General features: G+C 38.2%; 1 protein-coding gene across 3 annotated transcripts in view; it reads right to left on the bottom strand.

Annotated features, from left to right (window-relative positions):
• RASAL2 (RAS protein activator like 2) overlaps window positions 1–13,444 on the bottom strand; it is a 393,164-nt gene that overhangs the window by 6,043 nt on the left and 373,677 nt on the right. For all 3 annotated transcript variants that reach the window (XM_010375694.2, XM_010375695.2, XM_010375696.2), the window contains 3 exons: window positions 8,437–8,571; window positions 6,747–6,949; window positions 5,423–5,510 (listed from right to left, as the gene is read on the bottom strand). In XM_010375694.2, coding sequence (XP_010373996.1) covers window positions 5,423–5,510; window positions 6,747–6,949; window positions 8,437–8,571 — 426 coding nt within the window. The remainder of the gene's footprint in view (window positions 1–5,422; window positions 5,511–6,746; window positions 6,950–8,436; window positions 8,572–13,444) is intronic.

Genomic DNA, 13,444 nt, shown 5'->3' with positions numbered 1-13,444 from the left:
CTTTCAGCATAGCAGGGCTTTTTATTAAAAATCTCTTGGGACATTAGACTTTCATGTAAAAGTGATACCATGTGTTACTTGAGACTATGCAACAGAGGTATCAAGCTGCCTTACTATATACTAAGTGCTTTAGGTCAAAATTGAAACATGGAAATTAGGTGGCAAAGAAAGAAGCACCAGAGGTTTCATTTTGTAGAGGAGAAGAGCATGTGATCTATGGGTTCTTAGCCCCAAAAGAGGGCATATCAGTCACATTTGGAAAGAATTCACATTGTGCTCAAAATTAAAACAATACATGGTGGCAGTGTAGAGTCACCAACAAGGTGAGGATGCAACAGCAAGAGGGGAAAAAAGCAGCCAAAAAGCTCAGACCAAGGAGTTACTTGAATATGGGGAGGGAGATGTGCCCGAAAAGGGAATGCCATCAACATAACACATGAGAACAAACAGAGAACACAGGCTCCTAGACCCATTCCAGCTCAGAGTTACTCCAGGAGGGCTGCCCAATATGGAGATTGCTTTCATTTTACTTTTGAGTCTCTGAAAAAAAATGCTTTAGAAACAATATTTGGAAACCAAGCATTGGTGAATATACACACACAAAAACCAAGGGGGAAAAAAAGAGGAAAAAAAATAGGCAGTCTAACTAAAGGAAAGTAGGACTACTTAAAATTTTTTTATAAAATTATTTTATCAAAACATTATCAGTCTCATAAAGATTAGGTTAGAAGAGATAACCTAATCTTAGCTTCAGCAGCTCAGTTAATCATCCCAGAACCTTTCTAACATGAAGTCTATAGTTTTCAGAAAACAATACAGGAAATAGTCTTTACCTATGCCTGTAAAATTAAAAAGAAAATAGCATATGGGGAATACCTCCAAAGCCAAACGGAGCTTTACTACCTTAGGGGTCTTTTAAATTGACCCTGAGGAAAGCATGGTAAAGTTTAGTCATGGTAAAGTTCACAGAGGAGGTGGCAGGGCTGAGGGCTGGTGCTGCTCCTTGCTATTAAAACAGCAGCTACCCAGGGCTGTCACGTAGTGCTACACTTTGGGACACATGCTACTGGGAGCAAGAAGAGTGAAGACCATGGCCCTAGGGGAAAATCTAGGTAAAATCACGTACCACCTGGCATCAAATAATACTTCCCTTTACTCTCCTGCTTTCTGGGGGCAGGAAAGCAGGATCTGTAAGGCAGCAGTGCTGGTGGTCACAGTTTCAAAGTATATTAAAAAAAAGAAACAACAACAAACTAGCTCTTGCTTGTCATTATCACTTAAAAAAAATCCTTCTTTCCCTGATGGAGAACTCAAGTGGTAAGATATACAAAATCAGCATTATTAATGACCCATGCATCTGGTATAAAATGCTTTTTATTTTGGGAAAGTAATTCATTTTAAGGATAGACAAAACTAAAGGAAAGAGCTGCAAGGCTTCTAAAAAATAATAATTTAAAGAATTATAACCAAAGAAGTTTACTGGGATAACAAATACAGATCTTTGAAAAGCCAATAGGTAAGAACCGGCCAGTGAATACTAGAAAACAAGAGGTAAGAGCTAAATATGATATTCCCCCCTCCCTACCCGCATTATTAGGAATGATCTCTAAACTGAGTAACTGATAATTTTCAGAATTGGGATAAATTATAAGGCCTCAATACTAAGGAAATTAGGATTCTCCAGGGTTCATCCAAAAATAAATCATTCATGAAAAACTTGATTTTTAAAGGGTCAAAAAGAAGGCTAAGAATGACTGTAATTACTTATTGCCTAAAAAGGTAACAACTGAAGACAAACAGCCCTCCTACTAAACAGCAGAAAGTTTCCACATAAAGAAGCTCCCTTTGTATTTCCTCCTATTGCCAACCTCTCAAAATAAAACAAAAAAGTTAAAAAAAATCAAATAGAGACTTAATGAAAGTCAAGTTCAGTTGGCAAAAGATGCTCGGACATTTCAATTCTGCCTGGATTGTAAGGGAAAGCAATCTAGTCCACACCTGACAGGAAAGATTTCCATGTGGGGAGTGGCAGGAGCTGGAATGTGTAGGAGGCCAGTGCACTGGGCCAGGGCTGGGAACTGTTCAGCTAGAGAACGGACGCGGGGTTTACTTGCCTGTTTGAATAATCTCATCTCCATTTATGACCTGTAATTTAACACAGCGGAGATATCACTTGTAACAGTAACTAGGCAGCTGCTTTGCTTCTCATAGGAGGAAGCCTTTCTCTGTTCTCCACCTGAGTCACATAGAGAAATCCTGGGAGCCACAATGTCTCCTCATGCTCAGGGGTGAAAGGTAGCACATTCTCTGGTCTGATATTTAAGAAATGGATCCTTATTATCACCACTAGGATCCCTATGGCCCCTAAGCTACAAGGTCCAGGATAGGTGCTTCTGCCACTCACCAAAAGGAGGGCTCATCCTTTTGCAGTTCCTGTTAGAAAGTGGCTGATGCAGGCCTGTGCCTTGTAGCATGAAATGACTCAAGAAGAGGCAGATGTTGAATTCAGGGACAAGATTTTCCTGGTGGGAGCACAGGGCTGCTGACAGAGATGAAAACCAGTTTACTGGGCACCTGTCTGGTAGTGTTTTGGGAAGTATTGACCTATGAGTTACTTCTCTGGGAAGCTTTCACACCAAACATGTCTTCATTCTATTAAACGATGCCAGAAGGGCTGCTCTGCTCCATCATTCACTTAAGAGAGAAGATTTATCCTTACAAAAGAAAAGATCTGATACAAAAGTCATTCATTACAAAGAATGCCAAAAGATGTTTAAAGTCATTTGCTATAATAAGATTTTAATGTATCAATAAGCCAACAGTTGGAGTTGAGAAACCTTCCTTTTAAGGACACTATAATTTTTAAAAATTTAACTATAGTATTTAGGATTTGTGCTATGCATGGTGCAGAGGTTTTCCAAATATAGTTTAGTGAATTCTCCCAACTATTCTCTAGGGATCCATAGTGGGCCTCTGGTAGAATAATTTATTATATAGTAATATCTGTGTTTGGGTAGGTAATGTATTATATTTAACCAATCGTAGTATGATTTGATTCATTAGTTGAGAGTGGTCCTTGCTGTTGAGTGGTCAGTGGAAGCAGCTGTATATTCATCTATGAAAGGTGCCTTGATTCTACCAAAATAGTCCAGAGAACCAAACCATTTCAAAACCACTGCCTTGAAGTATGGACCCAAAATATTAACTAGCTTAGCCAGACCATCAGTCTGACAGTGACTGATGGTTTGAGGATAACATTTCTCCCATTCCTGCACATGACACCCTCCTGGTTAACTGAGAGATGGTCCTTACTTTCCAGAGCATTTGAGTCCTAATAAATCAGATTCCCTCCCTGGCTTTTACCTCCTATGCCTAGCAGGTGACTTCTGCTTTGTACCCAGTCGCCTAGCCCTAATATAAAATTAGGGGGTGGGGTAGAAATCTTCAGGAGCTAATCATGAGGCTGTCCTGTCAGTCCGTGTACAGAACCACAACTGTGGCACACCCAAGCTCCCTCTGCTTAAGACTATTTTTTTTTTCAAGACAGGGTCTCACTTTGTCGCTCAGGCTGGAGTGCACTGGTGCAAATACGGCTCACCACATCCTTGATCCCCTGGGCTCAAACTATCCTCCTACCTCAGCCCCCCAAGTAGCTGGGACTACAGGCATGAGCCACCATGTCTGACTAATTTTTGCATTTTTTTGTAGAGATGAGTCTCACCATGTTACCCAGGCTGGTCTCGAAATCCTGAGCTCAAGCAATCTGCCTGCCTCAGCCTCCCAAAGTGCTGGGATTACAGGCATCAACCACCTTGCCTGGCCAAGACTGATACTTTTAAACCAGCTGAAATTATTTAAAAAGTATTTTATTGCTTAGTACTAACATCTCTCCTTGTGTGGTTATTAATAGAACTTTTCTTGCTTTATATTGCTATACTGAAATTTCCAAAGTGAAAACCTACCAACATTAATTTTCCTGACTCAATTGCCTTACTTATCCAGGCAGTTTTTCTTAAGTCTCTGGGATGAATTTTTATAGTGTGAATAGTGAGACGGCCTAGTCTCCACTACCCTTACCTCACCTACCCTGGGGACATCTAGAAAGATTTCTTTCAAAGGACCAAGTAAGATAATTACTATAGACCTTTCTTCTGATTCTCAGCATGTCTAAGTATCCAGAAACTATAGAGTTCAAGAATCCAAAATATTTTAAGGAACTGTGCTGATTGAGACAGCATCCTCACAACTCTCACCTGACTTTCAAGTCTACTGTGTTTAAAGAAGTGTGAGGCCTATGAAGCATTCTTTCCATGACTGCGCTTTCAGCCTCACTCTCAATTTTGTTGAAAAATAAACCCCATTCCACATGGACTTTGTAAGGAATCTAGACTGTTAAGTACATGTTTAAGCATACTGGGGGCTCTAAAATATGTTGATTACTAGCTGATACCTAGAGAAGGGAATAGGCTATCTATGCATAAAATCCTTGCTCTCATTTTTTATTTCACAGCTTAGGGTTATGATATGGCATTTAAGGTTGAAAAATGCAAACCTGGATCGGCTATCTTCAGGGAAGCAACACATTCAGTGGCTAGATCAGCCACTATCAAAACTATCAAAACTGTACCTGCTTTTTGTTATTTGCTTCACCATAAGAAATACAACCATATTTTGCAATGATAAAATAAAAAGGAGTTAGAAACATTTCTTGCCTCCTGGATTTTGCTCTAATCATTAACATGTCCCTATGAGGTGCTCTTGGCAGCCTTTATCTCATTGGTGTCACAGGTGTGAGCTATAGTGAGCAGAAGCCTAGGTTCTGATTTCAACAACCTTTTCTTTTTTTAAAGTTTTATCAAAAGCTGCTCTCTAAGCACAGCACCAACAAAGAAGAGCAGCCAAGCACATTCCAAGCAGCAATGCCAAACCCTAAACCAAAACAACAACAAGGAAAGGTACCTTTTTACAACCTTGTCTTTCCCTGGCAATTCCATTACTGTCTGGGGCAAAAGGTTGATGGCAGTGGACGTGACTGACAAGACCATGAACAGCACAGCCAAGCAATGGTCAGTGGAGGTCACAAGCCAGACACATGCAGTGCACTTTTCACAATTACCCCTTTAGAAAATGCCCTCCTTTCCATAAGGAAAGAAGCAAACCGCATCATGCACTAGGTTGAGATTTGTCAAGCAACTGCACTAAACACGCTAATACTTTGCTGAGTAAACAGACTTCTCACCAGTGAAAGAAAGGAAAAGTAATGGAGGTCACATAGACACTCATTTAATCTTCAAAACATAATGTCCAGAACTTTTCAATGACCCATTTTCTGGTACCTGCCTTGGCATTTGCAAGGGTGTGAAGTCAGGAAATAATAGTTATTATAAACAAGTGCCTTCTATTAGATTCAAAGCCTGCTTACCTGTGCATCAATTATTTTCTGCTTTGCATCAATAACTGCTTGCATCTCAGCATGATCCTTCTTCAGTTCTTCTTCCACAGCCATTAGCCTAGAATGTGGCAGGAAGGAAATATCAACATCTTCAAAGAGAGGGCTAGCTAGTGTAGAGAACAGGAAAACTCAATATCCTCTGCCCTTCTTAATAAGACACCTGCAACCATCTTTTCTTTCTTCTCCGCCACCTTGGAATAAGACATCTAAGGTCGATTTTTCTCCTTGTGCCTGGATCCCACACATTTTCATCTCCTTTGGAACAATAATCCCATAATCATTTCCTCCCTCATCTCTCTCAGATTCCTTCCTGAGCACAACTTATTTCATCTTAAAATATCAAATCAATCAACAAAAACCAAACAACCCTCTCTTAATCTCAAGTTACCCTATACCTGGCCCACTTTCTCTTCCCTTGCACAGCTAAGTTTCCTCAATGAGTACTCTATATGTAGTATGTCTAGCTTGTTTCCTGTCCACCATTCACATCTTAACTCACTGATGTTTAATTCTGCCAGTCTACCCAAATACCTCTCAGTAAGATGGTCAATTACCTCCACACTATTTAAACAACAAACAGTTCTGTTTACTTGACCTGTCCATAGCATTTTACAAATATTGAGGCATAGTGGTTATGAGCATGGAATCTGGAGTCCGGGGTTCAAATCCTGGTGCATCACTAACTATGTGACCTTGGGCAAGTGACTTAATGAATTTGTTGCCTGTTTCTTTATTTGCAAAACGAGAATAATAATGCTAAAATGAGAATAATAATGCGTAGGTGGAGGCTGTGATAAAGATTAAACAAACTATTATGTGTAAAGTGCTTAGAAAGGTGTGTGTCCCACGGTGAGTGCTATACAAGTGTTTGGTAAACTTTACCCTCCCTTTTTCTCCCTTGGCATCTGCAGCACTCTCAAAAGAGGTCCTCTGGCCCCAAAGATATTCCATAAAATTCCTTTCCATATTTCTGGACTCATTTTGAAAGATTAATTTAGTCTTGGGCATTGGATATTTACATTTTTAAAACCCAGTTCTCTAAGATTTCTCAAGTAAATCACCAAGTTTTAGTTTTTTCTAATTGTTATGGTTAAAGAAAAACAGATTATCTTCATAGGAAGTGCCCAAGGTCTCATATTTGGGATATTTTAAGAGATACAGTCAATCATCCCATTTGTACTCAGTACAACAAGCATAAAAATGGCTTTTGCTGCCATTCCTTCAAGGTTCTGTGGATCATCTCAATTCTTTGTCTCCCTAACTAGCCCACATCTGCTGCCAGGTGATGTCTAACCTGCTGATGATGCTTTTCATCTGGCTGTCCTTCTCTTCCTGCTGTCTTCGGAGTCGCTCCTCGCTGTCCTCCAGTCGGGCCTTGTATTCCAGCAGCAGCTTCTGCATCTGCTGCTCCTGCACCAGCAAGCGGCGTTCATATTCCTCCAGTCGCCGGCTGGACACTCTCAGGCGCTCCTTAAGTTTAGTAATTTCTTGTTCATACTAGGGCAGAAGAGGCAAGGAGAGAAAAACTGCAATTACATTGCTTTTAGAAATCAATGATTTTCTTTTCTTTTCTTTTCTTTTTTTTTTTTTTTTAAACAAAAGAAACCCTAAGCAGTGTAGCTAGATGCTGGCTGTGCTGTCATTCCCTATACTGTTCTTAATATTCTTTAAAATTATCAACTGGCATAAATCTTAATGGAGCATTGCCTTTCTTACTAAAATTACATTTTAAATCTTAACTTGGCATTCCAAATTCTACATATGTATGTATCTCTCTCTACACTAGGCTACCATTGGTATAAGCCACATCCAATCTGTGACGATATCAAATGAGAGGGGAAAAAAAATAGATGAAGTACTTAAAAGTCTGACAAATCACTTAAAATAAGCCAAAAGTCAGTTGTCTATAAGAGAAAAAGATTCTGTGTCATCATCTGCACTGTAGGATCTCTGACGTGTCTTAGCTCATCAGACTGCCATTCCTTTGTTCTACTAGAATTACCCCTTTAGAGAACAAGCAACATTTCTATAATGTTAAGCCCCTAAATCAATAGACTTTCATGGCAGAGGTTATTGCTGCTTTCTTCCCAACTATAAAAGTGTAAAATATTCCAGTCACAGCACTAAACAAAGGCCTACATGTTCTCTAGGGCCAATTAATATTGCTTCTTGGCCCATTTTCATAATATGACTCACCTGCCCAATTTTGTACTGCCTGCTGGAGCATACATGTCTGTGTTCTAAGAAGCTTTACATAAATTCAGTGACTCCATTAGTTACATGGCCCTTTCTTGTACTGTAGTTGCTGTGGCTGGGGTTTGAGTACACTGGAATATCATGCTGATAAAAAGAAGCTAATTGTCTGGTTGTCAATTAAATAATATAATTCTATATATGATGTCAAGGTTCTTGTTTGATAACCCTTTTTCCCCTTGTCAACTTTTCTTTAAAAAACAAAAACAACAAAATCTAAACAACAGATAATATCCTTTTAACAATCATCTATAGACCTATACATTCTTTATCCAGAAAAGGCAAAAAACAAACAAACAAACAAAAAAAACGAAAACAAAACAAAACTAAACTAAAATCAAAACCAAATTGTTACCAAGATAAAGAAAAAGTCTTCCCCTAGGGTGATTTTGTCCTTGGGTGAAGACCAATAAGTTTATGGAAACATGAAATATTTACCTAAAATGACTAGAAATGAACAGCAGAGTGTTCGCTAGATTAAGGCATCTACATTAAAAATAAAAATAGTAGCTAACTGCCACCCCCCAGCAAGATGAACATTTTCCACATATATTCACACACACACATGCACACACACCACGGACCTATTTTACATAGATATGTGAGGATGATTAACATAAGGGGTAGAGGTGAAGATGGGGGTGGGAGGAGTTTATGTTCTTAGCTAGGTAATCCTTTTAGAGGCCTGCCATTTTGGGATCAGTAAGTCAATGAAGCAGACTAGGTTCTACCTTCTCAGCATGCTTGGCTTCATCTTGATTTTGCTCAGTTTCTTCCACATCCTCTTCATACTGCCCATTGTTCAAAACCCAGGCTGCTGTCCTCTCTACTGGGGACATTGTGGCAGAGTCCACAGGTGACTGAACCTGCATCAGAAACAGATATTAGCATTTCCCCTAAGAGCTCACCCATGTGCTATGTTTCACAAACAGCTATTCTTGGAAGATGTTAACTGTGATCTCTCAGTTTTCTAATTAATGCTCTTAGCTGTAAGTATTATTTTACTAATGCCAAGGCTAGGGGCAGGGAAAGAGAATATACATTTATATAAGTGTAAACTATTCTGAATAGAAAGTTGTATATAACATATCCAAAAGGCATCCTTATTCTCCCTCTAAAGAAAGTCAAAGCCTTAAAATTGTTAATTTGCCCAGTGGTGCAAATACTGGTAGGGAACAAATTGCCTGCTGAAATTAATAAATGACCTCTGCCATAAAAGCCTTTTATGCCATAAAAGTCTATTGATGATAAAATAACAGGAAGAAAGCATAACCTGATGGTCAAAACATCTGTTTAGCCTAGACACAATCAGAAACCAAAAAACTGATTAGTGCTAAACAAACTCACAAAGTGCCCATTTATAATCAGAATGGCAAATATTAGGTTGGTGCAAAAGTAATTGTGGGTTAAACGGCAAAACCCACAATTACTTTTGCACCAATCTACTTAGTTTTCATATTAATGATTTAGAGAAAAAGAAGGACAAGTGATGCTGGTTATCTTTACACAACACTGACTTCATGATGGATTACGACCACTGAAGGGTCCTTATACTGGAAAATTTCTTGAATATAGGATCAAAACGATGGATACTGGGTAGTCTATTTTCCTAATCTACTGAATAGAGATACCAATACCGTCACTACCCCCTATCTCGATCATCTCATAGGGAGCTGTGAGGATAAGACAATATATATGAAAACTCTTTGGAAACTTCAGAGTGCTACAGAGAGGTTAGATGTCAGTCATTACTATATTTATGTTTCAAAAACTGGCACTAGATATTACAATTTATATTAGGCTACTGAACATTAGTGCTTTCCCCACAAACAATTGGAAACACACAATTTTTTTTCCATCTGTCCTGCCTCAGAAAGAGAGAGTAAGCTAAAGAGAGAGTGCAAAACCTGGCATATGAGTTAGCCTTTTATAATTAAATAGAGGGATTTGCATTTTGAGGACCAGAATTCTATAATTTCATAATTGAAGGGCATTTTCTCTCCCATCACAGCTATTACATCTTAAGGATCTTTATATCATTCTGAAATAGAACTCAGTTAAACTCTAAACAAATATTTTAAAAGAAGGAATATTTTGATAAACTGGAGAGTGAGGAAGACCAGATTAAAAAACCGACTGCATAGACTAAAAGGTTATCAGAGACGGGTTGGGAGAGACTTTAAAACTTGCACATGCAAAAGTAAAGTAACACAGGGACATTTCTTAAAGGCGTGAAGAAGGATCTGGTTTAGCTGATTTACAGATTATAGATATATATCAATAAAAATAGCTTCATGTCTGAGGATGGATGTGCATAGTTTATATAAATAGACATGTATACACTAAGCAATTGTGAATGAACTTCTAGAAATTTCTACTATTTTATTGGTCAAATCTTATTTTCAGCCACTTCCTAATATATCCTAGCACTTTCCTTGGCATACAGTAGGTGGTCAAAATAATAAAAATAAAAGTGACAAAATAGATCAATCCTAACTATTCCTTCTATTAATGATAAAGTCTTCACAAAATTGTAAAAAGGCTAGAAATATTGAATAAATAAAAAATAGTTATTGTGCTGGATTGAAAAGAAACAGAGGTGATTTTTGCTTCGTGATTTTTTTTTGTTGTAATATGTTCTTCAAATGAAAAACTATATACTATCTTTTATATATTCTTGGTCTTATAAGTGTTGCTCTTACTTTCCAATTAGTCAATCTAATGGGCATCATATCATACAGTTCTTTTAAATGATACTGACTAGTTAAATGCACAACAGATACTCAATAAAATATTATTCATTTATTATTCTGGATTATCTTTAGAATTAATTACTAAAATATAATTTATTACTAAGAGAATATTCTATGTTTTTCCCCTAATCCTTTGGAAGGGCACCAAAGGATTCTTTTCAATGACTGTTCCATCTCCTTATAAGCTGGATAAATAGCAAAAAATATCTCTAGTTTATAGTCCAAGAAATTGAGGGAGGAGGTAAGTGGTTCAGATCCCATCTTGCCTAGGAATAGCCTCAGAAAGAAAATTTATATCCACTTTCAACATGATCATCAAAATAATGAAACAAAAACAACAAAATCTAAACAACAGATAATATCCTTTTAACAATCATCTATAGAGCTATACAGCAGGAATTCCCATTAGGAATATCTTCCCTTTTAGATAAAGCTGTATAGGGTCTCCCTGGAAAAACAGTAACGCTTTAGGGCAAAAGAGCCTGATGCAGCAGTTTCACTGATACTACAATTAGTCACAGTCTGGCAATGCTGAGGCCAGTTCCTTGTTCTTTGCTAGTATTTACTAGATATAAACAAGACCAATTGGTTTCAGCTTCATAGTGTGAAATAGTCGGATTCCTATAAACGAATTTCTGCTATCAACACCAAAGAAAGGGCTGATTAAATTAATCCATAAACTTTGGGAGTTCTTGAAGAGGTTGGTTAGGAGACAGCTCAACAAATCCAAATGTGAAAACTGCAGCATCATATTAATAGACTTGTCAATTATCTATTTTAAAAGGTCTCTTCAAATTCAAATTTCTAAGATTAGGGTACATGCTAAATCTGAATGCCTCATATATTATACAAAAAGTCTATTATTTGTACAAAGTACATGATACATAAAAAACAAAATAGAGAGGAAAATAAGAAAAAAGCAATCCAAACAGAGGCTGAAATGGGTTAAAAAATTAAGACAGTTTCTTGAAAAAAAATTTATCTGTAAATTTTTTCACCAGGATTTTATTTCCTTCCTACTCATTAGACGTAGAAGACCGAAGCCAGTTACTGTGCAGACAATGGCCACTACTTTGTGCTAAGATATAAATGGAATTTGCAGGGACAAAGCTACTGATAATTACAGCCACCTACAGAACAATCCCCACAAAGAAATCCTCTAGTTTCTGGGAGAGAATTCCCCAACACAATTTGCAATTAAAATATGTAAAAGAATTTGCCTTGGCCGGGCGCGGTGGCTCAATCCTGTAATCCCAGCACTTTGGGAGGCCGAGACGGGCGGATCACGAGGTCAGGAGATCCAGACCATCCTGGCTAACACGGTGAAACCCCGTCTCTACTAAAAACTACAAAAAACTAGCCGGGCGACGTGGCGGCACCTGTAGTCCCAGCTACTCGGGAGGCTGAGACAGGAGAATGGCGAGAACCCGGGAGGCGGAGCTTGCAGTGAGCTGAGATCCGGCCACAGCACTCCAGCCTGGGTGACAGAGCGAGACTCCGTCTCAAAAAAAAAAAAAAAAAAAAAAAGAATTTGCCTTAAAAATGTGCTGATTATATAGAACTTCAGAGGCTTCCTGGGAGTGAGATGAACAAAGCAAGCAAGAAACAGAAAGATAAGAAATAAAAAACTACGCCAGGCGCGGTGGCTCATGCCTGTAATCCCAGCACTTTGGGAGGCCGAGGCAGGTGGATCACTTGAGGTCAGGAGTTCAAGACCAAGCTGGCCAATGTGGTGAAACCCCGCCACTACTAAAAATACAAAAATTAGCCAGGTGTAGTGGTGGGCACCTGTAATCCCAGCTACTCAGGAGGCTGAGACAGGAGAATTGTTTGAACCCAGGAGGCGGAGGTTACAGTGAGCTGAGATCGCGCCACTGCACTCCAGCCTAGGCAACAGAGCAAGACTCTGTTTCGAAAAAACAAAAGAAATAAAAAACTAACGTAAGTTCAAAACAATGAACCAAAAGCCAGTGTAGGAAAAAAAAAAGAAACTTGAACAATCAAAATAAAGTGATTTATGCTTCAACTGATACGACAGTGGCGCCACCAGCAAAAGTATAAACTAAGATTAATATTCAAAGCTGTACCTGGACATCTCACTGTGTCTGTACCCTACTTCATGCCAAAAAATATATATGTGACTCATTAATGGCTGTGACATAAAAACTAATTTTTATATTGGTTGTTTGGAGACTATATGCATTTCCCACCTCCCATCCATCCAGGCAGTCCTCTATTTATAACCCACAGAAACATGTATTATGTGCTTATGTGATAGGTATTATATTTTCCTAAAGAAAAAATATTATAAATGACAAGTGGCTCCAGATGACCACAAAAAAGGCTATGTAATTTATAATATTAATAAACAACCAGCCTGAGTCATGGGCCCTCATGGAGTCACAGAGGACTCCATGATACAGAAGGAAAGGGTAAGCAGAATAAAAAAAAAAAAAAAAGAATCTTTATTTTCCTTTTCTGTACAGGGCTGGGCCTAAGCACACTTTTGAAAAGCAGGTGGAGGACACTTTCCCTGTCCTGTCCCTCTCTGCCAGATCTCATGCCCTTCACTAATCTTATTTTATCTTCAGTGCCCTTGTGCTGCTCTAAGTCCCTGAGTAGATATGTGCTTCTACACAGTATTCTGATTTCTAAAATTATGTATTTTTCCTTTCTCCTCCCAATGAACACCTTAATTCTCTGAAAGTAGTTGATCTCAACTAGAGTCTAGCACAAAAGTGATGGGAGGAAACTACTTCACAATAAGGTGGGCATGACTGATAGCCTCCTAACACATACATTTTATGTTTATATATACACACACATTTATATATAAAAAATACATATGATACATATAAAAGATATATATTTTTCCTTTTCTTCAAATACAAATGCTTACTAAATCAAACAATTTGGTAAATTTTTGGGAAATATAACAAAATAAAAATGAAAAATTTAAGACTGTAGAAAAACTTTATTACTCAGT

The sequence above is a fragment of the Rhinopithecus roxellana genome, chromosome 8 (assembly GCF_007565055.1).
Source record: "Rhinopithecus roxellana isolate Shanxi Qingling chromosome 8, ASM756505v1, whole genome shotgun sequence".
NCBI classification, from domain to species: Eukaryota; Metazoa; Chordata; class Mammalia; order Primates; family Cercopithecidae; genus Rhinopithecus; species Rhinopithecus roxellana.
Note: the sequence above shows the minus strand (reverse complement) of the source record. Positions and strands in the feature narration are given on the sequence as shown.